The sequence below is a fragment of the Oryza brachyantha genome, chromosome 3, assembly GCF_000231095.2.
Source record: "Oryza brachyantha chromosome 3, ObraRS2, whole genome shotgun sequence".
Classification (NCBI taxonomy): Eukaryota; Viridiplantae; Streptophyta; class Magnoliopsida; order Poales; family Poaceae; genus Oryza; species Oryza brachyantha.
In genome coordinates, this window is record NC_023165.2 from 5,322,463 (window position 1) to 5,349,395 (window position 26,933).

General features: G+C 45.2%; 4 protein-coding genes across 5 annotated transcripts; 2 read left to right on the plus strand and 2 right to left on the minus strand.

Annotated features, from left to right (window-relative positions):
• On the plus strand, positions 1 to 4,790 carry LOC102701986. The gene is made up of 5 exons (XM_040521576.1): positions 1 to 586; positions 696 to 1,037; positions 1,166 to 1,453; positions 3,190 to 3,417; positions 4,104 to 4,790. Exons 1-5 carry the CDS (start codon positions 176 to 178, stop codon positions 4,449 to 4,451), a joined length of 1,617 nt encoding a protein of 538 aa, XP_040377510.1. The 5' UTR covers positions 1 to 175; the 3' UTR covers positions 4,452 to 4,790.
• Positions 4,791 to 4,921: 131 nt separating this feature from the next.
• LOC107303832 lies at positions 4,922 to 5,452 on the minus strand. The gene has a single exon (XM_040521577.1). The coding sequence runs from the start codon at positions 5,334 to 5,336 to the stop codon at positions 4,944 to 4,946; it is 393 nt and encodes a 130-aa protein (XP_040377511.1). The 5' UTR covers positions 5,337 to 5,452; the 3' UTR covers positions 4,922 to 4,943.
• A 7,913-nt stretch (positions 5,453 to 13,365) lies between these two features.
• LOC102702541 (protein OBERON 4-like) lies at positions 13,366 to 19,493 on the plus strand. 2 transcript variants are annotated; one of them, XM_040522041.1, is made up of 4 exons: positions 13,366 to 17,477; positions 17,780 to 18,412; positions 18,825 to 19,158; positions 19,261 to 19,493. In XM_040522041.1, the coding sequence occupies exons 1-2, from the start codon at positions 13,757 to 13,759 to the stop codon at positions 18,340 to 18,342; spliced, it is 4,284 nt and encodes a 1,427-aa protein (XP_040377975.1). In that variant the 5' UTR covers positions 13,366 to 13,756; the 3' UTR covers positions 18,343 to 18,412; positions 18,825 to 19,158; positions 19,261 to 19,493. The 2 variants fall into 2 exon arrangements, with proteins under 2 accessions (XP_040377975.1, XP_006649644.2); XM_006649581.3 differs by having other exon boundaries at positions 18,825 to 19,402.
• Positions 19,454 to 25,419, minus strand: LOC102702264 (sugar transport protein MST4). The gene is made up of 4 exons (XM_006649580.2): positions 25,204 to 25,419; positions 24,091 to 24,410; positions 20,839 to 20,963; positions 19,454 to 20,748 (listed from the first exon to the last, which is right to left on the minus strand). The coding sequence occupies exons 1-4, from the start codon at positions 25,334 to 25,336 to the stop codon at positions 19,779 to 19,781; spliced, it is 1,548 nt and encodes a 515-aa protein (XP_006649643.1). The 5' UTR covers positions 25,337 to 25,419; the 3' UTR covers positions 19,454 to 19,778.
• Positions 25,420 to 26,933: the final 1,514 nt, after the last annotated feature.

Genomic DNA, 26,933 nt, shown 5'->3' on the forward strand with positions numbered 1-26,933 from the left:
TCCACCCACCTCTCGCCTCGCCTCTCCGACCAACGCCTTCCCTTCCTCGCATCAAAAGCACCCGACCGTTGCCACCTAAGCCCGAGGTCTGAAGGGAGTGGGAGCGCCCGCCCACCACGCCACGCGCGCACACCGCCGCGGGCCGCACGGTGTTTCTCTCTTTCTCCGGCGGCCGATGTCCGCGCGGCGGGCGGCCAAGTGCCACCACGCGGCGGAGACTCCGCCGGCGCCGCGGATCCTCAACCTGCCGAGGAGGCCGGCGGGCGGGAGGACGACACGGAGCGCCGGGCGCGCGCAGCAGCCACGGCCAGCGCCGGCGGGGCCGGTCAACCTCGGCGCGCTGTTCGAGATGGAGCGCCGGGTGCGCGGGCTGGAGTCCGCGCCGGCGTCGCCGCCTTACTCCAGGGCCGCGCGGTCGCAGGAGGACGCCGGGGAGCAGGAGGAGAAGTGGCGGTTCCAGGCCGAGATCCTCCGCGCCGAGTGCAACTTCCTCCGGATGGAGCGGGAGGTCGCGATGCGCAAGCTCGACCGCCACCGCGGCCAGATGGAGGCCGCGCTCAAGTCCGCCGTCGAAACACTCGTCTCGGTATGACACGGATCGCTCCTCTCCTCTCAAACTTATTTCGAGTTATCGCTCGTGGTCGTAGCCCCGACTGCGGCAGCTTTGGTAATACTCGATCGTCCGGATGAAACAGGGGAGGAAGAAGATCGACGGGAGGGGTGACGTTGGCGTGGCGGCAGCGTTGGACGAGGGGATCGAGGACCTGGAAGAGATGATGGAGGATCTACGCGTGGAGAAGGAGAGCGGCAGGAGGGCAGTGAGCGGCAGGCGGGAGCTGCAGAGGAGCAACGGCAGGAACTTCGACCGGCAGGCGTCCTCGCTCCGCCGGCGCCTCGAGAAGATGCCACCAGCCGACGCCGAGCCCTGCGTCAAGGACATCCGCGAGATCGCGCTCCCCGTCGCAACGCAGTCGCCGCCGCCACCCGCCGAGCACAGCGACGACGATGACCATTCCAACAGCGCCAGCCTCTCTGATGTATAAGCCGATGCTCCCGATCAACAACCCATGGCCCCATGCACCTCGCGTTGCTGCTGCTTCAATGCCATTTCTCTTTCCTTGATCACTAGACGCGTAACGATGCGCGGTGCATTTCTCCTTTCCAGGTGGAGATGCTGAGGATGAAGATGGAGGGGATGTCGAAGGGGATGCGGGAAAGGATGGCGGAGTACAGTCGTCGGCTGGAATCCGTCGCCGGCGACGACGGCAACAACGCTGACGATTGCCACTCCAGGAAATGCGGCAGCCGTCACAGTCGAAAGGCGAGCGCGAGCAGCCAGAGGAGCTGGAGCGGCGGCAGCACCACCAATGCGGGGGCGTCCCGCGACACCACCGCCTCGCACGGTCGCAGCCACCACAACGTGGCGCCGGAGAAGCATCATCACCAGCACAAGGTTAAAAAAAAAATTCAAATTCGCTCGCTTTACTGTTCCATCACAGTTATACGTTTAGTACGCTTACTCCTTAAGCTTTGTTAATTAATACACAACGATGCAAAAACCGTTCTTAATTTCTCCTTGCTTTAGTTCCAAGTGATGCCCGATGCATGCATGGTTAAGCATTGGGCTCGCTCACCCGAATGTCGTTGACTTGGGGTGAGCACTACTGGTCAGCGGCTCAATCTTAACAGCATTATTAATCCACGATTAGGTCGGTTTTGTCTCATTCCGGGAGAACCACTAGGCAAGTTTTGAAAATCGCCTAAGAACGCAGCTGTGCTGTGATGTGGGGATCACTTGCACAGGTTTTTGTAGGGAGATGAGTAAATTGATCTGATCCACCAGGGGTCCACAGATCTTTAGATTGGCTCGGTGCACTCGGCACCTATGTTAATACGGCTACGTTATTACCGGCCTTTTTGGATTGATACCACTATGCTAGTGCCGTTAAACACTGTTGCTTTGGTGTGTGGATGGGACCAGCTCGTAAGAAGCGTGGCCTTTCTGGTTTGCCTTCACTTCACTACTAGTCCTAGCTGTTTCAAAAAATGGCTTTACCATATGTTCCCCTGATTTGAAACCCATCAATGATTGCGAGTTGGCCCGGGGTGTCAGTGCCGGCGGCCGGCTGCGTCCATTGGCCGTGCTGGAGGGTAGGTGGTCCTGCTGCCGAGCCGGACTACTAGCTTCTGGGGTGAGAGTTTATAGTTCTTTTTGTATTGCTCGTGCGACTTGTGAGACGTGGGCCAATGAGAGGCTTTAAATCGTTTGTTTTCAAATGGTTGGGGTCTGCAAATTGCGTATTTAAAGATCAGTTTCTGTACTTGTGTGCATTTTTATTCGAGAAGTGGATACCAGTCACTTGGGGCTGAAGCATGCATGCATGACAAATTTCCTATATGTATGCTTGATTGTTCTGAATGACCCGGACGATATGGCCATATGTATGTTTGAATGCATGCAAGGCATCTATTGGAAGTGCAAGTTTGAAAAGTGGTAAGGAGATGAACTTAAATTCAAGGTAGCAAGCACATGCCGGAGTAGGAATAGAAGTAAGCACTTTGGGCAAAGGGATGTGCATCTGAAAAAGGCCTAGGAGACACAAGCCGGCGCATGTGATGTATCTGGGCCAAAGTACGACCATTGAATAGGAGATGGTGCCCCCACAACAAGAAAGCAAGCCTTTTTCCTGCCTAACGTGAAGAGGCTGGGCCAGGCCCAGGGACCAGGCCATGTGCTCAGTGCGACTAGTAGCTTCCTCAATGCGTTAATGGTATCGGCGGCGTTGCTTTCTGAATGTTTTACATACGGTTGAAGTAGCCTTTTGTAGACTGGAAGTTGGTTGAGGTAGCTGTGGATGACAATACAGTATAGTAGGAAGTACTTTGGTAGTGCAGAGATGCGTTCAGCCGTTCACATGTCGAGCAGTTTGTAGTTATGAATAGCTATGATAGTCTATGCTTCAGTTAGGACGAGGAACAATGCCGTTGGATTTGGTCGATACATACTGGGTAAACTATAATGGCGTCGTCCTATCAAGTCCATTTTGCCTTATATGAATGCTTGGTGTTTCTTGCATAGATTTTTTGAAGGTTTGGTGTCAGGCTAAAGTGATGTTATATATGCTGAATTATATTCAATGTTGCTCTCATTTCTTTTGGTTTTGTAACTGCTCTTTCTTTTCCATGCAGAGTGTTTCTGAAGAGTGCAAATTGGTGGGTTCAGGAAGCTGCTGCGACTGCAGGGAGATCGTGGGGAAGATAATGGAGCAAGTAAGAACAGAATCAGAGCAATGGACTGAGATGCAAGACATGTTGGAGCAGGTCAGGTTAGAGATGCAAGAGCTGCAGTCTTCAAGGGATATATGGCAGCGTCGTGCTATTGCCTCTGATATCAGTCTACGCTCCTTAAATTCTCAAGTAAGTGTAGCATAGAGGATTATGTTCATGCACTAATCACATTTTAATTGCATTTTGTTGTCTCTAATGGCTTCAGTGCACCAGACTGCTGCACTGAAATTATTTCACTTGCATGAATACACATTTTGGTATTGTTTAGACTGCAACTTGGTAGCTCTTACATACTGCTTTCATTTTTGAAAGACCATTTTAGTAGGATCAGGGGAGTATTTATCATACTTCTATTTAAACATAATATCCTTTCGACTAAAACATTTATCTGTACTAAAAATTTACCGACATTGATCTCTTACTCTAGAGTAACTGCTGAACTCAGTTCATTTGCAAAAGTAAATCAGTGAAGATATCAGAATCCAATGCTGAACTTGTCTTTAAGCTCCGCATAGTACATGCACTGCTTTGAGAATTTATAAGAAGCTGGCCTACTACTTCTTTAACTGTCTATTTTGAACTGACGAATAGTAAATGTTAACCTGTATTCAAGATCTAGATTACTGACTAGTTATAGATTGAGCTAAACAAATCAGCATTTCTCGAGATACATTACTAAGCATTGCACATATTCATGATTCATGCTTTCAACCTGATTCATTGACTCCAATTGAAGTCGCTATAGACATTTTAGTCGTACTTCTGAGAAGAAAAGGCCTGGTGGCTGTCTAAACTGTAAGCTTAACATTTGATAGGTGCTGGAGTGGAAACATCGTGCGCAAGTCTCTGAAGAACACGTGGAAGAGCTGCAGAAGAAGATCTCGGAGCTGGAGAGCAAGCTGCACACCTTCAAGGTCCATTTCCCTACCCCAGGTGGTCATCAGCCTAACCAAGAATGGTCGGAGGCATGCAAGATGGAGAAGCCAAGAAGCAAGGCTCAGCCGCACCCGCGGCCGTCGCCGCACGAGTGCGGCGGCAAGGAGAAAGAGAAGCACGTCCTCATCTGCCGCGTGAGGCACTCGCCCAGCGTGGTCACCAAGCGCCAGCCGTTCCAGGAGATCGGCAACATCGGCTTGCCACGGCATGCAGCGATGAAGCGTTGATGAGGAGAAAGAGAATAGGCTCGTCTCTGCCGCAGCCAAGGTTCCAGGCAGGAGTTCTGAAGAGAGAATTCTGTCAGTCAATCTCGCACCTCCAAGCTGCTTCGATCAACCAGTATTACTATCTACTAAATAAATAAAATTATAACCCACTGATGTGCGTGTGTAATGACGCCTGACTTCTCGTCAGATCTGTAGTGAGTAGTAGCCGGTAGAGGTAGCTGAGCTTGAGACGGAGTTAATTTTCGGGGTACAGTGTTGAGGAATAGGTATGAATATGATACGTATGTAGGCGAATGCTTCCCTTTTGCTCGTATATGCAGTTTTGTTCCTGCTTCTTCCAATATCTGATTCTGGACTCTGAATCATGCTTAGCACCAAACAAGCTTAAGTTTTATTGCCGCTAAATATGCTACAGAACTTGCAAACAAGGCACCGATATACAGGTATAATATATGCAGCTAGTAGAAATATTATAGTATGTACTGTATATAGCTAGTGATTGATCATGGAGATCCAGGCGCAATATGTACACACGATCTTCTGTGAGATGTAGACGTAGACGGCGAAGGAGAAGCTCATGAGCGTGACGTCCTTCCAGTCCCCCTTCTGCTTGGGGCTCAGGCTCTCCTGCACCGCCCTCCCGGCCTTCGCCACGTCGCCGGACACCCTCTCGGCCATGGCTGCCCACCAAGCTTTCTTGTTTCCTCCGCCGCCGCCTGCCGGCGGCTCGCTCGGCGGACGGCTTTGGCAGCGAAAGGACGACGACGATTTCGTCCTCGACATGTTGCCGGTCCGTTCTCCTCGACGACGGTGGCGGCTGCTATGCTTGGGAGGTAGAGCGGCGGCGGTGCTGATGGCGAGCAGGCGCAGGGAAGAAGCAGCCATGCATGGATGCTGAGATCTCCGAAGGGTGGGTGAGGCGTGTGGGGGGAGCCTGTGGATATTTTTTTTCTATAACGAGATGGCGAGTTGGAGGCGATAAGTAGCTCCTGACTTATGAGAGGATGAGAAGGGAAAGACACTGAGACAGTGAGATGTATGTCACTTATAGGCACAGTACGGAATACCGGATCAGCGCTGGACCCGTCTGTGCTCACGGTATGGATGGCCAGAGGCCTGACGGCCCAGCCCACGGCACGGCATGGCACGAGATATCGGGTCCGTGCCAGCCTTGTCCGATGGTTGGACCGTGTCCGGACCGATGCCTTGGCACAACGAGCTGGCCCGACATAGGCCAGTCTCATGAATAGAAAAGAAAAATAGTTAATGGACTCAAAATAGACTTAATTATTTATATAAGACTTAACTCAAAAAGAAGAGATATATAAAATAGACTTATTCTAGTTATATAGTAGTATAGGACACAACCTAAAGAGTTGAGAAAGTAAAATTAAACTTATTTAGTCAATAAGCACAATAAACTATAGTGCCTTCGGACTGATTGTTATTGGATCGTTGGTGCAGCCCGTGGGCGAACACAGTCTGGTCCAGTGTCGGGCCATGCTAGCCTGACAAATTTCGGCACGGGCCTAATAAGACAAGAAAATATTTCTTTACGTTAAGGGAAAGAAGCTTGAAGGTGGCACACTAGGTTTGAATCCCACCAATCTCTCTTTTTTTCACATATTATATTATTGCTTACACTTGTGGGTGTTAACGTCAGATTTTGGCAAATCGTCGTTATGGATTGAAACACAGCAAAAGATCGAATCAGACAAGAAGGGGTGAATCGGCTGGAGGCAGGAGATTGGACGTGGTGTGAATGCAGCCGATAGAGTCCAAATCGGACAGTAACTGGTGTCCGATTGGGCCCAAAGCTTAGGGATAGATTCGGTGTTAGCTATGAATCCGTGTAGATTAATTTAGCTTTATCTTAGAATTTGGTTAGGATTTTTATGTTTAGTTAAAGCCCGAACGGTATGAGTTAGTAACGGATTCTTATCAGGATAGGTTAGTTAACACCCAGGGCTATAAATATAAGTGCACAGGGTCTTTGTAAATTATCTTCAGATCAATCTAATTTGGCACATCGTCTCAAATCTTCGATTTGCTTGAGCTTTCGGCGTGGGGTTTGTTAGCTTCGCAATGTAAGTTCACGTTTGTCAAAACATGTCGATCAATTAGAACAAGACTGTCTCGGTTAAGTTTGATCTCTTGTCTAGTTGATTGGCGGGTTGAGTTCTACTATTGCTTTAATATGCTTTAAACTTGAAGTAGTAGTAGTTCTTGATCAAGTCCTCGCAGGTTTCTCTGTTTGATCTGATAGCATGATCCCGGTTGGTCTGATTCTGTCTCAGTTTAGTCCGATCAATTTGGTTTGCTGGGTTTGTGTCATCAGATTGAATCGAGGGCTCGTGAGGACTTATTGCTGGAGTTCTAGCTAGCATTATCTTTAGTAATCTATTGATTGGTTCATTAAGCTTATCGATCTTCATGTTTTCTATAATTATACCCTGCTAGATTACATATTGTCTCGGTTAAGTCTGATCTATGTTATTTGGTGTGATCTGCTTATAGAAGGTTGTCCGATCGGCGAAGTTTAGTGGGTTAGTTGATAGATTATGCTGGTTTGCTATCTTATTATTCGCATGCCGCAATGCTTAGTTGACCTCATGCATCTAGATCTGTAATGTCTCGATTAGATTCGATCTTCTAGGTTTGGTATGAGAATGCATGTTGTTGGTTATTATTGTTTCCTACTGGTAATTAGTATAGCATCCCGGTTTATATTTAATTCTGCACTTAGTCTCATATTGGCTGTCGATTTTACGCGCGATAAGTCCTGAGTTGGTCCTGTCAGCTGATTAATCTTAAGACTGTCTCGGTTAGGTCTGATCTTTTAAGATTAATTGGTTGGTTGGTCTGTTTAGTATTTATCATGCTTCTGACTCAGCCGGTTGGGCATATTTACATTCACCATCATGAAATTTCTGTAAAGCCGGTTGTCTAGTTCATCAGCTAGGGTCCTAGGACGGTATCGGCTAATCAGCCGATAGCGGTTTCAGGGTTAATTGTTTTCCATGTTATATCTTATTAGTTACAGGATCAAACTGATTGGCACGCCCAATATTTCTAAGAATTAGGTCCTACACTAGAGTGGTCTAAGATTGATTCCTAGGCCTATATGCGTGATCGTTGATTGTTATTTTCAGCGTCAACAGTGGGCCCTATAGCTAATCAAGCTAGTGCTTTGTCACCTATTATCGCTTACATTTGTGGGTCTTAGAGCCAATGAATCTAGTGTTCAGGGCCTTTACTGAGCTAGATAATGAGCGCATGTTTGGCTCTATGAGACTAGTTTTGGCTTGTTCTATTAAAAAAAACACCAGTTTGTGGTTCTTTTGCGGTCCAGTCGATGTTTTTTACTATGTTCATAGGCCTTGAACAATGCCAGACACCCATTTGAGTGGTATCGTATATCGTATGGTTGTCATGTATGTTAAAACCACACCTTAAAACAATCTTTTTTCCATAGTGCAAATAACTCTCACGATTTTTCAAAATTTCAAGTTAGACCCTAATATTTTCTATGTTTACAATCTACCACGAACTCCAACATTTTTAACTGACCCAAAACCGTAAATCAAAAATATGTATAAACTCTCTTACTCTCATCCCTCCACATCCGCTCTCCGTCGGGCACTCCACCGGCGGCGGTGTTGGTGTTCCCTCTCCTGGACAACAGCCTCCCCGTGTATAAGTTCAAGTACCATTAGTTTAATTTCGGTGATTAATGACAAATCTAGTTATATAAGACTAATGCTTTTATAAGTTTCTATTTGACTAGTCCCATTTGGATGTGAAACTAGAAATTATGAGTGGCATGTACTAAAATCCGAGTGTTCTCATTTGATCTCTCTTATAGATCCAAAATATATAGTGAACTCTCTGATTAATTATGTGCACATGTGTTTCTTTATAATCATATGCACACCTTGATGGGGAGCTAATTCAATATTTTAAAAGAAAATTTCATAACACTACGAGTACTTTGTCCAAATATTACAAGCATAGATATTTAAGGATATGTACCACAAAACTATAGATTTAGTACCAAATTTATCAGTAAACTACATATTTCAGGTTATATATATCACAAAATTACAAATTTAGTGTTGAAACTATTAAAGAACTATATCTTTTAGAGTTACAAAAGTTGTAGTTTTATGATAAAATTTATGTTAAATCTGTAGTTTTGTGATGCAGTGCATTAAATATATGCTTTCTGAAAAAATTGGTGTTAACTTTATAGTTTTAGGATACACCCCCTTAAATATGTGGTTTTGTGATAGCTTGATCAAACATATAGTTTTGTGAAATTTACTGATATTTAAAAGTATATATAGTTGATGAATTTTCCCTATCATACCTATATGAGATATCTATCTTGAAATTAAATAATCTTTCATCACATCTCTATGGTTTATATCAGGTTATCATCTATCACCAAGAAAATAAAATATTGAAAGACTACGGATACAAGGTATGCTCTTTCCCTATAAGTCGACACGTCTACAGCAGCCGAGCCGGTCTCTCGTTGCTAGGTGCAACAGCTGACAAGTCGGTCTCTCGTCGCTAGGCGCTAAGACGGTGGTTCCCTCGATAGGTGTCAGCTGCACCTTCCGCTTACCTACTCGGGCCCTTACGTTAATGCGCCTAGGTACCGTGTGCGGGCAAGGCGGTGCTCGTCCCAAATGTTTATGTTTCTGCTGGTAAAAAAAGAGCCATGCTATCTTGGCCTAGCGGTAGTCCCAAGTGAATGTTGTAACCCCATCTCTACCACACTCTAAATCAAAAATGTAATATATATATATATAATATAAATAATATTCAAATATCTTATGCAATTTAAAATTCAATTGTACCATTGTATTCATGGTAATTTCATATTTACAACAAGATCTCATATGTTTATAGTTGCAGTTAGAAAATAGATGATTGTATTCATGATTAAATCATTATGAAATATCGAGTTATAGCTATCAAAACATCACAAAAATACCCGCTGAAATATCCAAAAACACTACGTGCAACATTTACAATTGAACAAGTGAAACATAAGAGAATATTTATTGAAACATACAAATTACATAGTAACATTAACCAAAGATCCATTACAACATAAAAACTTAAAATATGTAACACGATCAAATGCTAGTTGAAATATTAAGCTCTCACACATGAAACATTAGATTTCAATGATCGAAACATGTAACTTTTTTATATCAGAATATAATCATGTGATATATTGTTGTAAAGATTTATTTGCAATGAATCTATAGTTTAAATGGATCATAGATCAAATACATAATTTACAAGAAAAAAATATCTTAAATATCGCTAAAAATTTGCATGAATATATGATAGATTATTGCATGATGATAATATGGAGATGGGGAGTAGAGAATAAAAATACACACAGAAGAGAGGGGTTGCGCGCATGGTGGTGGAGACAAATGTATCTTTTTATTAATTTTGAATATTGAAACTAAATTTTCTTAAAAATTATTTTCAAATACGAACCTTTTGGTCACATTAGCCAGACTGACTGGCAAAAGAATACTGATACACTAATTACTCGTGACGAGGCAACATTTATTTGACGACACTAGTAGGGTGGCATCGAAAAAAGATATTTGGATTTGTTAATGAGTTTTATGATGGTCTAGCTTAAAATTAAAAAGAATAATTAAAATAATAAAATTCAACAGAAAGAGGAAGAAGCCTTCAGCTCTAGGCATCTGATGTTTTAATCTACTATGACCCTATATTTTACCCAAGTTAAGTAGCCCAAATGCTCTCTTTTTTGTATGCATACTTTTTAAATTGCTAAACGATGTATTTTTTTGCTGAAATTTTACATAGGAGAGTAGATTTAAAAAATCGTATCAATCTATTTTCAAGTTATTGTAGCTAATAATTAATTAATCATATGCTAATCTATTGTTACGTTTTTTTGCCAGTTAACCAACGGCCTACTTCACTTTCTTTACTATTACTACTCATCTTATCAACCACTTCTCATTTAAATTTCTTACCATGTTATCATTACCTACACTTCTACCCCTATTCATTCCCATTTATTAAAGGGTCCATATTCTTGTTTTCTCAATCTTAGGTGGTGTTTAGATGCAGAAAATTTTTGGGAGAAGTGTCACGTCAAATGTTTGATCGGATATCGGAAGGGGTTTCGGACATGAATGAAAAAACTAATTTCACGGCTAGCCTAGAAACCGCGAGACGAATCTTTTGAGCCTAATTAATCCGTCATTAGCACATGTTAGTTACTGTAGCACTTATGGCTAATCATGGGCTAATTAGGCTTAAAACAATCGTCTTAAGATTTCTTCCATAACTGTGCAATTAGTTTTTTGGTTTATCTATGTTTAATGTTTTATTTAGGTGTCCAAAAATTCAATGTGATCTTTTTGGAAAAAAAGTTAGGACTAAACAAGGCCTTAATACTCTCTTCAGACATTTTTTTTCGCCTACCTCATGTATATCTAAACAAAACACATCCATCATGTTTTCAAACTTTCTCCTACTTTTCAAATGTCAATACACATGTCTCGTTATCAAATTCCAATATATGAATTGCTAAAACAAATAAAGTCTTTATAAAAAAGCAAGAAACCATGACAAAGTAAGTATAGGACATGTTCAAATTTTGTGACGGAGGCGGTATACTATGTCGAGAAAACATGGACTTGCATTACAGTCGACGATAAGCAACCTAAATTTTTGACATTATAGTTCTCTTGCAAAAATTTTACACGCATAGATCCTTATAAAAACTTCAAATAAAATTTGCTCGATGCCTTGGTTATTGGCGCCGAGATCGAACGTTTCAGTATAAAAGATGATGGCATCGACGCTTTAGACCCTGGGACGACTAAGACCCTGTTTGGATAAAAAAAAGTCATGGGACTACTTAGAAAAAAGTCCCTCTTCTTCCAAACAGGAGGGACTTTTTCAGGGACATTTTTCTAATAGTCTCTCAAAAATCAGTAGTTCCTTGGAAGGTACTTTTAGGGACTTTTTCTCCCTCTTTCTACGCGTTGCCCCTCTTCTCTCCCCTCTTCACCCTCTGCCGCCTGCCTGCCCGCCCGACCAACGGCACTGCCCCCTCCCTGCTCGTCGGCCGGCGCCACCCCCGTCCCCACCCGCTCGCCGGCCGACGTCGACGCCGTCCCCACCCCCCTCTTCTCTCCCCTCTTCTCCCCTCTACCACCTATCCGCCTGCCCGACGGTGGCGCCCTCGCCCTGCTCACCGGCTGGCACCGCCCCCGCCCCGCCCCGCCCGCTCGCCGGCCGACGCCGACGCCAACGCCACCCCTGCCCTCGCCCGCTCACCGGTCGGCGCCGCTCTCGCCCCCCTTCCCGCCCCTCTTCTCCCTTCTACCGCCTGCCCGCCCGCCTGACAGCGCCGCCCCTGTCCCGCTCGCCGGCCGGCGTTGCCCCTACCCCCGCCCGCTCGCCGGCCGACACCTGCGCCGCCCCCGCCTACCCGCCCCCTCTTCTCTCCCCTCTTCTCCCCACTATTTTCAGGGGTACTATAATATTTATACCCTATACTAAGACACTTTTAGTCCCTCTTCTCAAACAGGAGGGACTACAAAAAAAATCCTAGGAGGACTACTAGTAAAAAGTCCAGGGACTACTAAAAGTTCTTGAATCCAAACAGACCCTAAGTCATTGACATGTAAAAGGTCGATACTAAAGTCATTTGACATGGAGAAGATCAACGCCAGAGACATTGAAGCAGAGTATCTATTTACTAAAAATCATAAAATTATTTATACGCAAGAAAAGTTTACAAATGGGTCCTTAGCACCTACTCCCTTGGTCCCGCAAAAAACCGATGCTAGGATTCCCAAGGATAAATTTGCAGTGCCAGCAAATGACTATTATGTCCTCAAAGTAGTGCAATCATTGATTAACAATTCTCCATCTCATTAATTATTCTCCAGAAAGTATGGTATAGAGAAGGATCGAGAAAGAGGCATGTTGATTTTCTGATGGGCTCGGTCTTCGGTGGAGCATGGACAAGACCCCTACTGTACTACTGCTGTTTAACCTACTGTATTGCTGCTCTTTTTAACAACTTTGATGTGTAGATCAATTTTTTATGGGATAAGTCATGGACTCCAAAAATCGGTTTTTTATGGGACGGAGGGGTAGCGTTGAGGATCTATCTATAAATTCTTATGTATAAGTCTTTTTTAGAATTTTTTACAAATATTTTCTTGGTACCTATGTCTTTGATGGCAACCCATTCTATTTCTTGCTAGACAAGTATCTCAACGTCAATAATCGTGGCACCGAGATATTGGACCTCGGTGCCGAAGGTTATGGGCGCTGAGAAAAAAAATACCATGATTGAAGTTTTTTTAAGAGTTTAGTTATAAAACAACTTTTCTAAAATAGCTAAAATGTGAAAAATCCACGCAGGCAGCAGTGTGGCCTTTGTGCCTGTGAGGGTCAAAAAAGTCAAAGCGCTGATGCTACCGCTCGGCGATCAAGGCAGACACACCAGTCAAAAAGCTGACCCACCCACGCCACCACGCTCCGACTCCTCTCCACCACCACCACCCGTCATCAAAGGTGTATCAAACCCATAACCACCGCCCTCGCACCGCATCCCCTACTCGCCACCAACCACCCATCACCGCCGCACCCACCCGCTCCCCCTGCACGCGCCCGCGCCCGCGCCGGCGGCCTCTCCCCTGTTCCGCCCCCAGCTCCGGATCCGCCCCCGCCTTCACGTGGCGCGGCCCCGGGATTCTTACCCCACCACCGGCCACCGTCACCTCTCCTGACGCCGGGCCCCGCCCCGCCGCGACGCCAGCCCGCAAGCACGGAGGAGCGAGCGATTAGCCCGCGTGGCGTGTCTCGTCGTCGGCGGTAAAAAGGAGAGAACCGAGAGCTCGCCAGCTCGGTGCGTTTTGTTTCTTCTCTTTTACCGCGGTGTGCTGCGGGCGGTGAAAAATCTCCGACCCGGGTCCAAATCCAGGTGACGGCCGTTGACCGCGACCGTGGGAGGGGCAGTGGAGTGGTGGCCGGGAGCGAGCGAGAGACTGTGAGAGGAGGAGGGAGACATCGAGGAGGAGTGACCCGGAAGCAAGCGGAGGGGGAGGAGGAAGAGGAGGAGCGGATGGGAGTGGGAGCGGTAGCCATCTCGCGCACGCCTTTCCCCGTACACGGTGCTCCTCTCTTTCCTTATCTCTCCTGAGAGATTACCGCGCCCACCCTCCTCGGCGGCGGATCGGAGAGGGCGGTTGGTTTCCGGGTGCGGCGGCGGCGCCATGAAGAGGCAGAGATCGTACGGAGACGACCTGGACGACGACAGGAGGAGGTTCTACGACCGCGGGCCGCCGCCGCCGCCGCGGCGGCGTCCGGGGGACTACGACGGCGATGGCTTCGACCGCCGGAAGGGGTTTAGCGGCGGCGGCTTCTACGACCACCGGTACCGGGAGTCCCCGTCCCCCCGGGGGTACGGTGGGGACCGCGCGATGCACCGGTCCGAGAGCTTCTCAGGCTTCCGCAGGGAGTTCCCCAAGGGGTTCCGCTCGGAGCGCGACCGGTCTCGGCGGGACGGAGGCGGCAGCTCGGCGTGGAGGCGGCAGAGTGGCGGCTGGAGGGATTCGGAAGGTTTGGATGGATACAGGGCGGGGGCGGTGCCCAGGCGGTCAGGTGCGTCGCCGCCTACGCCACCACTGCGGTCGCCGAGTGAGTCCAGCAGGAGGTTTGAGGGTCCGAGGTTGGAGAAGCCCAGGAAGCAGAGCTTTGGCATTAGTGAGATGGAGGAAGGGGAGGTCGCGCCAGATCCTGAGACCAAGGCCCGGCCTGCTGCGGTGGAGCATCGGAAGCTGATTGAGCCTGGGCATGTCAAGGAGAAAGGACTGGAGCGCCGCGAGGCGAAAAAAGTGGATTCAGGTGTGAGAGGGAATTTAGGAACTCAGGGTAAGGGAGTGGCTGGTGCATCTGCTGCTCGCAATGCAGGGAGGGAAGAAGGGAAGAGCAAGGATGGTGTGGTTGCAGAATCAGGAACAGTAACTCAAGCACGGCATGAAAAATCAACCGCAGGTGCCGGCGTGTCAATTGGGAGAGGACATCAGGTGGAAGAGCAAGATGAGACTGCCAATGCTGTCAATCAAGTTGGGGAGTGCATTTCATCCACTATGATGCACAAGGCTCCACAGGAGGAAATGATGATACCAGATGAGGCTGCCAATGTTGTCGATGTGATTGGGCAGAACACTTCGTCTAATATCCAGCAGGAACCTGTTGGTGAAAAGGCAGCTATACAAGATGAAACTGCTGAAGCTGCTCAGAGGACTTCATCTAGTGTACAGGAGGAGGCCATCCAGGAAAAAGTAACTATACGATATGAAACTGCTAATGATGCTGATGAAGATGGGCAGAGCACTTCTTCCAGCATCCAAAAGGAGGCTATTCAGGAAAACACAATTACACAAGATGTAACTACCAATGTTGTTGATGAAGCTGGGCAGGGCAATTCATCTAACAACCAGGAGGATGCTACTCACGAAATGGCGACTGTACGAGATGAAACCACCAAAGCTGTTGATGAATACAGGCAGGGCACTTCGTCCAGCACACATCAAGAAGGACTTCAGGAGGAAGCTATGGCATTAGACGAAGCTGCTGATGCAGCTGGGAAGGACAGGTTGTGCAGTATGCATCAAGAAGTTTATCTGGGCAAAACGAGAGATCACACTAGCAATGATGTTGATGGGGTTGAATGTGGCACTTCATCTGGTCTTCTGCAGGTGACACTGCTGGAAGGACTGGCATCAGTAGATAGAACTGCCAATGCTATTAATCCAGAGAAGATCAATTCAGGTATGTTGAAGGAAACGATTGAAGGAAAGATAGTGCTTGATGGAACTGCTGATGTGGTGCGAGAGGGCAATTCATCCAACACCCTACAGGAAACAATGAATACAAAGGTAACTGCAGAAGATGGTTGTTCCAGTAGTGCTCTTGATATAGCTGACGAGTGCAAGCAGTCCACTATTACTGAGGAACGGGTGCATGAAAAGTTGATGACTTCTCCATGCAGAGGGGCTCCAGAAATGAAAATAAATGAAAAGGGTACTGTGTCCAGCAAGAAGATTAGTGAACCAATTGAACCTGCTGTGTCTCAACACGTGGAAGAGGCACTCCCACGGGATTGCTGTGAAAATAGAGTTGCATTAGCTGAGATTGAAGTCCCAGAACAAGGGGCACCTGCTGAGCATGAAGATATCAAGAAGGAAGTACAAGTTTTTTGTTTGAAAGGTAACTCAGTAGGTGCTAATATGTTCCTTCAGCCAAGCAAGGAACGCAATGGGGATAGTGAGGAAGAGGGTACAGCTTTAAATTTAATTACAGGGAAGCCTAGTGCTGAAGATAAAGGAAAGGGCATAGCATTTGATGTCCTTAATAAAGAAGAAAACATAGGAGTAGGAAGTTCAGTAGGAAGATCATTTGACCTAGCGTTGCAGCCTGACATTGGCACTGGCCAAACAGAAGTGCTGAAATCTAGTGGTACTACAGTAAAGCAGGAAGGCGACACACTTAAGATAGGGAGACTTGACCTTTCACTTAGTTTGTCAGGTGGTTTACAGAATCCTGAGTTCAAATGCTCAGTTCCCAGATCTGAATCTCTAGCCCTTGCAACTTGCTCTCAAACATTACCTTCATCATATTTTCACACCAATTCAGAAGGGTTCACAGCTTCCATATCATTAACCAACTCCCAAACATTTATTCATAACCCTAGTTGCTCACTTGACCAACAATCATTAGACAATTACGAGCATTCAGTGGGCAGTAAACCTTTATTTCAGGGTGTTGATAAGTTGAGCGATAGCAAAAGATGGCAAACTCAGTTGTCGAGTGAATCTACTAAGAAGAGGGAGCCTACTACAATCCTTCATAATACACTCAAATATGGTAATCTATCAGACAAGACCTTTGTTGGTGTGAATGTACAGAACAATGGGATTTCCAAGGACATTCAAAGGCGTGGAGGGGTCTCGGGTGTTTTGTCGCCGACACATAGTCGGGACTCTCATGATTCAGGATTTGAGCAAAGTAGACATAGAAGGCAGCTCACAAGAGAGAGAAGCAGCAGCAGTCTTACAAGGGGTGAGCTGCAGGATGGACAACAGCTTGTCTTCAATGGTGTTGGTGTCATTGAGAGGATCGTTTCCAAGATTGTGTCAGAACCTTTCCATCATACAGGAAGGATGCTTGATGAGATGACAAGCAATTCTGTAACATATTTGAGGGAGGCCATTTCTGATATCATAGCTGATGCAAATAAAAGAGGGCAGGTGGTAGCGTTGCAGGAGGCACTTAAAAAAAGGTCTGATTTGAATAGCGAAATGTTGCAAAGGTGTCCGCGCGTGTTGCTGGAGATACTTGTTGCTATAAGGACTGGTCTTCCAGATTTTATAAAGAAAAGTAATAGCATTGGTTCATGTGAGTTGATTGACATTTTTCTGTATTCGAAATGCCGCAACCTCTCATGCAAGAGCATTCTACCAGTAGATGATTGTGATTGTAAAGTTTGCCAACGGAAGACTGGTTTCTGTAGCTCTTGCATGTGCATTGTCTGCTCAAATTTTGACATGGCATCTAATACATGTAGTTGGGTTGGCTGTGACGTATGTCTGCACTGGTGCCATACAGATTGTGGCCTGCGCCACTCTCTTATTCGAAAGGGGGGGAGTGGCTCAAGGGCATACAATACTAACGAGATGCAGTTTCATTGCGCTGCTTGTGGGCATCCATCAGAGATGTTTGGTTTTGTGAAGGAGGTCTTCCGAACATGTGCTATGCAATGGAGGATGGAGACTCTGGTTAGGGAGCTTCAGTATGTAGAAAGAATCTTCTCTTCAAGTGATGATGCGAGGGGAAAGAGAGTTAGACATTTTGTAAAGCAGATGATAATTAAATTGGAAAACAGGGCCTATCATCCAGAAGTGGTGAAATATATCATGGCATTCTTTTCTGGTAAGCTAATAATATCGTCTGGTAAGCTAATAATATCGTAATTGATAAGAAAAAGTAATAGTTATCATTTTCATGCTGGCTGAAGATATTTTGTTTCTTTTATTGTGCTGTAAAGAGGTTTCATATTTCTGGAAATATAAATAAGATTTCTATAATTTACACAATGCTACAGCAGAAGTATCAGCAATATGCCAATATAGCAAAAGATTATGTGATCCATCTTCTGACATCATGTTATTATATAAGAGATAGTATGGTTTTTTGAGAATAAACCAGACTAATGCTCAAATTTCCAATTCCAGATGACGACTCTAACATTGTTAGTGGTTCATCAGTACCACTGAAGGGCATTCCATGCAACATTGCTGAAACAGCAGATGGAATTCCTAGTTCAAGCCGAAAGGCACCATGGTTACCATCAGTGACCCTGGAGGGAGTTCCATTCTTAGAAAAACAAGGGGTAATTTCAACTGCCGGCAGCCCATCAACACTAACAAAGTTTCGTGGAGCTGACTTCCAGGCGACTGATAATAAGCCTACTATTGATGAGCTGGATGGCCTAATCAGGTTAAAGCAAGCTGAAGCAAATATGTACCAGCAACGTGCTAATGATGCACGCAAAGAAGCTGAGACTATGAAACATATCACCATGGTAAAATACGCACAAATTGAGGAACAACATGCTACTCAAATTGCTGGACTCCATATAAATGAGTTACAAGAGCAGCGTAAGCGAAAGATTGAAGAACTCCAAGTCATTGAAAGGACATACCATCAATTTCTCAGCATGAAAACAAGGATGGAAGGTAGCATTAGGGAATTATTGTTGAAGATGGACGCAACAAAACAAAATTTTAGCACATGAACCAAGCTAACAAATCAAGGTAGCGGATATCAGAGCGCACTGGACTTGCTTAATGCAGCCTCCATATGATGTAAGTTCTGACTCAACCTGCTGTAAGATTATTCATTTTCTAAATATTTTGGTATATCTTATGTTTGTTTTTTTATTTAATGATCTGTTATTGAGTTACCATATATGTTCAGAAACTTAACCTGTTACTAATGCGCTATTTTAGTTATGTGCAATGAACTTTAGCTGTTGCTGTATACATTTCAATAATTATCCACTCAATCTGCTTTTCTAAGTTTGTGCGGAGTTCACTGTTTTTGTGGCTGTAAACTTTAACAGTCAAGACTCAAGACAATAACTTGTGGCTTATAATATTCCAATTTGGTGCTGCCTTTGTCCTTTGCATACTTGTTTTTAGGTGTGCCGCATCACATTCATTAACGAAAAAAAAAAAGATGTCAATGGTGATGTTTTGGAGTTTCTCTTGTTTATAGGAGGCCAGTTCTTGTCATCATAGCGTGCCTTGCTGCATATCTGGACAATTCTTACAAAGGATGCAAGCCTGCGAACCTGCAACTTCAAGCATCACAATGATGATAGAGGAGCATTAATATTCTCTCTTCTGAGAACATGCGGGTGGATCATTGCATCAGAATCGTTGTAAAACCTGTTTGATCAATACAATTTTGAATCCACTATGGATTATTGCAAGGAAGAGCACAAACTTAACCACACAAACAAGCCTGGAAGTTCATCGAAGCAAAATTTCAGAATGCACCTGTAGCCATACAGCATCTAAATTATGAATCGATGTTGGCAATAGTAAAGGTAGGCATGAAATTATTCCTCGTATGTAAATTATAATAAAAGTTTATGGTTCTGATCTTCAGTGAGAAGATGCATTACCAGTTATTTTTGTTGAATCTGTAGCCCCCTGGAGCTAAATTATGCAGCATTTGTATGTCGGCTGCTTACGTGCACGGGAGTGTGCTCGGGCATGAAATGAGTGAAATTCAATCCTGCAATGTCGTCACCAGCTGCTCCTGGACATCACATTGCTGCTGAACTGATGAATTTTGAGTATGCATAAAATTGATACCGATGAAATTTCAGACCTCCAGAATTAAAATTTCGCACAGAAGGTGCAGATATATGGCATTATGTTCTGCAAATTACAATGAGGTGCCAACTCACGTCAGGTTTTCTATGATAAAATAAGGAGGATACAATTCATACAAATAAGCTAGAGCTCAAGAAGCGCTCTGAGAGACTGAAATGGAATACTAGCCATTGCTCGCAGTACGTACAAAGCCGAGACCTCGACACTAGAGTTCTACCCGTGCTCTTTGCGTGCCGTATCAGCTAGCTGCGTATCGATCGATCTCACATGGTCATCGATGTGTTTCTCACACAAGATTGTGATTAGTGGCATATTTAGAGCGACTAACTCAAACGGTGGTGCCGTTGCTCTTCCCGCCGTTGGCGACGACGTGGTGGTTGTCGCCGTCCATGAAGCGCTTCCAGTACCAGTGCTGCATCCAGACTCTCTCGGTCATCTCCTCGATGGGCACGTTCTTGGTCTCGGGGAGGAAGAAGAGCACGAAGATGGACATGACGACGACCCAGGCGGAGAAGAAGGCGAAGATGGCGTACTTGAGGTGGCAGAGCATGGAGAGGAAGGCCTGCGCGATGACGAAGGTGAAGAGCAGGTTGACGCAGACGGTGACGCTCTGCCCCGCGGAGCGGGTCTCGAGCGGGAACGTCTCGCTGGGGATGAGCCACCCGAGCGGCCCCCACGACCAGGCGAAGGAGGCGACGAAGGTGCAGACCATGACCACCACCAGGATGGCCCAGCCGTGGCCGAGGTTGTCGGAGCGGTCCGTCACCTTGATGCCGAGCACCACGGCGATGGCCACCTGCGAGAGGAACATCTGCACGCCGGCCTCCAGCAGCAGCATCCGCCGCCCCACCCGGTCGACCGAGTAGACGGACACCAGCGTGGACAGCACGTTGACGGCGCCGGTGATCACCGCCGAGTAGAGGGACGCGTCGCTCTTGAACCCGAGCGTGTTGAACAGCACGGGCGCGTAGAACATGATGGCGTTGATCCCGGTGAACTGCTGGAACACCTGGAGCAGCACGGCGATCACCAGCTGCGGCCGGTTCCGCCGCTGCAGCAGGTTGCGGAACGGGTGCTTCACCTCCTGCGCCACGCGGCTCGCCTCCACGATCTCGTTGAACTCCGGCTCCACGTTGTCCGTGCCCCTGATCTTCCTCAGCACCGCCTTCCCTTCCTCCAGCCGCCCGCGCTCGATCAGGCTGTTGGGCGTGTCCACCACGAACAGCGCGCCCAGCGTCAGCAGCGCCGCCGGGATGCCGGCGAGCGACAGCGACAGACGCCATCCCCACGGGTGGATCCTGCAATGCACGTACCATTCCCTGCCATGTCAGCGCCTCTGTGTGAAGTGAAACCGCAGTGTACGAACGAAGCTGCGTGATGCTTTGTACTTGGCGGTGCCGTAGTTGACGAGGCTGGCGAAGAGGATGCCGATGGTGACGTTGAGCTGGAAGAGGATGTTGAGCCCGCCGCGGATCCTCGTCGGCGCGATCTCCGACAGGAACAGGGGAACGGCCTGCAGGCACCGGCACTTACCACTGTTAGAGCAAGTATAATAAGAATGACCGTGCTATCTGTATAAGTATGTCACGTAGAATTGGTTGTCCGGGTGAAAATTTGAGAGATTAAGGCCGCGTTCAATTGAAGCCCGGTAAGTTAATCCGATGTAGATTAGTACATAATTAATTAATTATTAATTAAAATAGATTAATTTTGTTTTTTAAAATAAATTTTCTATAAATTTTTTTAAAAAAAACACGCTGTTTAGTAGTTCGGTAAGCGTGCGCGTGAAAAACGAGAAGATAAGTTAACTTATGAGGGAGCCGAACGTAGCCTAAGTGGGCTACTCAACAGCAGCTACCTCCACGTGAGCTCTAAGAAAATAAGGCCCACCACTAATGCATGCAATAGCAGCTAACTTCACCTAATTAGTTATAAAAAATATGAATAAATTTAAATAAATATAAGTTATATCACTCCACAAACATGTAAATTTAAATTCAACTTTTACACGTTATAGCAAAAGTAACAAAAACAATTATGAATATGCGTATACTTGGTTTCAGTTTTGTTTGTTTTTTCTATAACTTGTAGAAGTTAAATTTAAACTTGCATGTTTGTGGAGTGATATAAATTGTATTAATCTATCTTGTCAAAACTTTTTATATTTTTTACCTAACATACAAGCACACGCTAAACTGTTTATTGTGGCAATAGCCAGCAATTATATGCTCTATCTACCTTATATGATTAGATTTAGATGACGTGGCATATGGATATCAGATTACCCGTTGACTATACTACTGCAGTATTAAACTTGCTCTTAGCATTGCAAATTTATAGAGATGGTCTTGGGCTCTGGGCCTCTTGGGTGGTATCACGTTAACTCAGATGGGCTTAACGAGGTCCACTAGGCCCAAAATGATTGCCTCTGTTTAAATTCGCCCCGCTAGCTCAATAACTCTGCCAATAAATTCCCCGTGCATATATATATACACAATCCGGATATAATATACCTTAGGCGTTGAACCTAATACCTAATCACATGGCAATACGGCAAAACCCGTGAATTATGTAGTACGGAGTACTGGATAGTTTAGTTATTCAAAGCGGATAGTTTCAATTATCCTAAGTTCCTAACCATAATCGTGGGGACTAAGCAGTGGAGGTTGAGTTAACAATCAACCATGGTTGCATATCTAGTCGTACTAGTAAGACTACGAGAGTGTCTGCTGGCTGCTGCTACCTCTGCTATGTTTGTTGGGCCTAGGTCACTCCATCAAGGTCTTGTTAGGTGGGTGATTAATTAGACTGATCACATGAACTCTGCCCTATACTAGAGCTCCTGCAAACTTAGTTTATTATCTTGGCTGCTTCATAATTGAGTCTAGATGTCCCATATGTTGGCGTGTGTGCGTAATGTGTAAACTACTGTTCCATCTATGAGACACGAGCATATAAAACCAGAAGAAACCAAGCAAATTAAGTACTACACCTAACAGTAATCAAGCACACCAGCAGCGATGTACTTTCCATCTTCAATGGCTATCTATAAGCTATTTATAAAACATGTTAAATATTTTTTTAATATAGGAGAGATAAAAGCTATCTCTTAACTAAGAGATAGTCTATTACACATTTTTCAATGTTACGTGAGAATGATTTGTGGGACCATTTGTAGTACTAGCTTTTTCTAAGAGCTATATCATTAAAAAACTATTTTTTTAAGTGTGTTTATAGATAGCTCTATATTGTCGGAGATAGCCTAAGGTCTATGCATTGCAACCGGTGCGACCTTCGTGAACAGCCATAGCAGCCTCTGTTTATTAATTCAGAGCAAGCCAAAAAGCTGTAGCAGCTAGCACTGCCGCATGAGTGTTCCTCCATGTTGCATCCATTAATTCTGACAAACTGGCAATGACAGGTGTGGCTGTAACCAGCTCCCAGTTGCAGTAAAGATCAGTCAGCAAACCTGAGCATTTCTAACAACTGTGATGAACACAAGATTTTTGATGACAAAGCTGGAACTACACAGGCAGATTCCTCTGTTGATAACAACTGTGACGGCCAAAGAGCAGACAGCCACACGCGAACTACTGGCGGCAGTAAAACTGCGATCAGTCGCAAACAATGCACACCTATCGCCTGTTGGTTGGCTGCAACTTCTTCAAGTCTCGACTTTGGACAGCCACGAATGCACAGAGGGTGATTGTTTTTTTTCTTTTTTTTTAAAAAAAATGTTAAACAATATATTTATAAATAAAAAATAATTTATAAATGGAACTTTTATATAAGTGTTCTTGGGATATAAAAGTCAATGATAAAAAAAATTAAAATCTACTCTAAATTTAAATCAAAGATTTAAATTTTACCTATATGTATAAGGAAAAACAAAAGATGGGGCAATAGTTCAGCCGGGTTTATTTAAGGAGTAACGAGAGAATGGCTAATCCTAAACTTGGAGAGTCACGAGGGCATCGGAATCTTGGAACTTAAAAAGGTTATCACACAGAAGCTGCTGCCAATGGAAGATGTCAACGTAGACGAACACAAGTCATGCACGGTCACCGGCCCAGGTGTCCATATATCCATGTATATAAATGCCCAAACTTCTACGCGTTTGACCCCAAAATTACGGCAATTACGAAGGGCCCCGTGTTACAGTTCAGTCCTGACTGCCCCAGTATCCGACGCCATCAGAAATACGTATAAAAATACACTTTTTAGTGCTCGAGTATAGAAACACGCTAAGGCCTAAGGCAGGTGGTTCATATACTCGTATTAAGCAGGCACGCACGCACGTCGTTTTCATGGATGCAAGCGATTAGTCTTGCTTGTGACACAAATTCTCAAACTAGCCACCGCTTTATATGTTTGACTTAAACTCTCTACTAAGACTTTTGGACTCAAGTGACTTATCATTTTCAGATCGGTCATTAATGTATGGAATCAAATAAGAATTATAAAATGCCATTGCGAGGAAAGTGCCGAGAAAAATGGAACGTGGAAATATCTGTGCGAATTATGAGTGATAACTACCACTATAAGACGTAAGTGACACTATTAATTTAACTTATAACTTAGTTTTATATGCAATAGTATCATGTTGTAACAAGGTTATTATAGAGAATTAAGTTGCTTGCCTGGTTGGCGAAGCCGACGCCGCAGCCGAGCAGGATCCTGCCGACGATGAGCATGGCGAGGTTCTGTGCCGCGCCGTTGAAGATGACGCCGACGAGGAAGAAGACGCCGGCGATGAGCATGGTGAGGCGGCGGCCGAGCCGGCGGGTGGTGTAGGAGGCGAAGAAGGTGGCGGTGAGGCCGGCGAGGTAGAGCGACGAGGTGAAGAGCTGCAGGCCCTGGTTGTCGTACTTGCAGTAGTTGCTCTCCTTGTCCTCGTGCTTCTTCTTCAGCACCGACGGGAAGAACTCGCGCAGGAAGTCGTCCATCGACGTCACACCGCCTAACGTAGAAATAAAAAAGGAGAGAAGATTTTTAACCATATATTTTAGTCTGGTACTAAGTCATAAAGTTTATCATCTACTGTAATTATTAGTACAGTACTTATTAGTCATAAAGTTTATCACCTATCACTGGAAAATGGCATACAAGGGATGAACTAATACCACTTTTTAGTGTTGTATTTGACGGTTCGAGTAAAGAGTGGATAATTTTTTTCCATTTAACGGGAATTTATTGGCTTAGATGAAAAGACGACGTGGCCGCACAAAATTAGGAATGAGTTGCAAGAAACGTGATCCGTGGATACTGGATACACAAATGCATTGACTTACCAGCCTGTCAAAGCAGGTGGCTAGCTCACAGCACTCAATTTTTTTTCTAAGATAACATTCAAAAATTTTTATTATGGGGATATATCCTCGAGGAATTCATACAAGCTGCACTTTGGGAGCACCACAGTCGTAAGGAGCAAGCTGGAAATTAACGACAAGGATAAACTTGCCAAAAATGGATTTATAAAAACGGCAAAAATCCTATTTGATCCTCTGCAAATGGCAGGTCTTTAATGACAAGCTAGGATAAAAAAATTGCATCGGTTTTGCTTTAATCTCTGCGTTTCTGTGCTTATCCATAGCAAGATAACTCAAACCGGCCATGAAGGCAAACTAAGTCGATAACACACTCACGTGCAAGAGGAATCTCACTTGATTTCGAGCATGAGACACGCATATGAATCGAGATGAACTAATCACGGCCAAGCCAGACATCACCGGCTGTCGTGCGGCCGTGCGTACCTGAGATCCCGACGTCGTAGCCGAACATGAGCCCGCCGGTGGCCGCCATGATGCAGGAGATGATCACGATGGGCGTGATCTTCGCCTCGAACTCCGTCCCGGACGACCCGGACACCGAGAACCCTCCCGCCATCTTCTCGCCGTCGCCTCCCCCCTCCTCTCCGGCGATCTCTCTACCAGCTGCTAGTTACCAAGAGCAAGCAAGAAGGAGAGACGACGGAGATGGACTCATGAACACACGAGGCTGCAAGCTTGTCCCTATAAATAGAGAGGGAGCCCGATCACGCGGAGACATTTCAAACGCATCCAAGCCGGCGGGATGCTGCCACGTGGCACAGGATGGGCCCCACCTCTCGGTCGGTTTCCGGGCTGGCTAGCCGGCCGGTCAGCGACGGGTTTCCCGGCCCACGGGCCGGGCGCTGGTCCGTGCCGCAAGTCTGCGACTGCGCATTAGTAACCCGAGACTTTCAAATGGCACTTTGAATTTTTTGCTTATCCAAACTAAACTCTTAAAGCTTTTGAGCTGCTTTTGGAAAAGAGAGCGAGCGAGTAGGAGCAGCAGTTTGGAAATTTTGAATATACTGAAGTTTGAACGCCGGCCTTTTTGACGCTGGATGTACGGTGCCACAGTCTGGATTCCATGCGTTTTTCTGAGCCCACATGTCAGTGTCTTGACAATGACGCTGTTTTCAGTCTCGGTGATGCTCGCTTAGTTCTCCGAAAATTTTCCCAAAAATATCGTATCGAATCTTTGGATATTTAAATAGAGCATTAAATATACATTAATATTAAAACAAACTACATAGTTATGGGGAAAATCGTGAGACGAATCTTTTAAGTGTAATTAGTACATGATTAGTCATAAGTGCTACAGTAGACAACATGTGCTAACGACGTATTAATTAGACTCAAAAGATTCGTCTCGCGGTTGCCAAGCAAAATCTAAAATTTGTTTTTTTTTCATTTGTGTCTAAAAACCCTCGACATCTGGTTAAACGTTCGACGCGATCTTTTACCAAAAATTTTTGGAAACTAAACAAGACCTTAGAATGTGAGACGATCGATCATGGGAATGGAGGACCTTGACTTGAAGACTATTTGCTAAGGAAAATTAAGCAGCACGTGCGGATGGGCACTTGGGAATTTGTGGGGCTGTGGAAAATACGAGCAAAAGAAAATGACTTCTACTTAGCTAGTCGGCTTAGCTAACCTATTTGTCCTTCACTCCTTCTAGTAAACGTGATATCATAATTACTAGACTACTAGTGTGGATGGCAGCGTTTAGAGCCATGGTGATTAGCCGCCGCTTTTCTTGCCCAAGAGTCGGGACTTTGGTCATCTTTTGTATTGTTCTTGGAATAGTTTTATTCGTTGTTTTCATCAAGATGCGATTTAATGATTGTATAGAATAATATGTTGTAGTACTGGCGATCGAGAGTTACTAGTATTAATTAACAATTATCCGTCAATCAGCCATGTGAAGTTCATGAGAAAAACAATATCAAACCCGTGTAAACAAACAACTGGTCTGACGACCAGTCACACTAAAAAATTAACCTACATATCTACACAAATGTAATTTTGCTTCGTTCTTCTATATATCCCGCATCTAAAAATACTTGTTGAGTTATACGATCGTATCATAGTCAAGTGATCATCTCAGATCGCTCTAACTAATAATATTCAAAGGCAAAATCAAGAAGGCAATCCACGCACACGTGGTGCTGGCA

Excerpts from the sequence above, each read along its gene's own strand:
- LOC102701986 (XM_040521576.1), top strand. The coding sequence starts at position 176 with ATGTCCGCGCGGCGGGCGGCCAAGTGCCACCACGCGGCGGAGACTCCG. Across the intron at positions 1,038-1,165 it reads ACAGCGCCAGCCTCTCTGAT|GTGGAGATGCTGAGGATGAA; the intron begins GTATAAGCCGAT and ends TCTCCTTTCCAG. Across the intron at positions 3,418-4,103 it reads TACGCTCCTTAAATTCTCAA|GTGCTGGAGTGGAAACATCG; the intron begins GTAAGTGTAGCA and ends AACATTTGATAG.
- LOC107303832 (XM_040521577.1), bottom strand. The coding sequence starts at position 5,336 with ATGGCTGCTTCTTCCCTGCGCCTGCTCGCCATCAGCACCGCCGCCGCT.
- LOC102702541 (XM_040522041.1), top strand. The coding sequence starts at position 13,757 with ATGAAGAGGCAGAGATCGTACGGAGACGACCTGGACGACGACAGGAGG. Across the intron at positions 17,478-17,779 it reads TATCATGGCATTCTTTTCTG|ATGACGACTCTAACATTGTT; the intron begins GTAAGCTAATAA and ends TTCCAATTCCAG.
- LOC102702264 (XM_006649580.2), bottom strand. The coding sequence starts at position 25,336 with ATGGCGGGAGGGTTCTCGGTGTCCGGGTCGTCCGGGACGGAGTTCGAG. Across the intron at positions 24,411-25,203 it reads CTACGACGTCGGGATCTCAG|GCGGTGTGACGTCGATGGAC; the intron begins GTACGCACGGCC and ends TTTCTACGTTAG. Across the intron at positions 20,749-20,838 it reads GTCAACTACGGCACCGCCAA|GATCCACCCGTGGGGATGGC; the intron begins GTACAAAGCATC and ends CGTGCATTGCAG.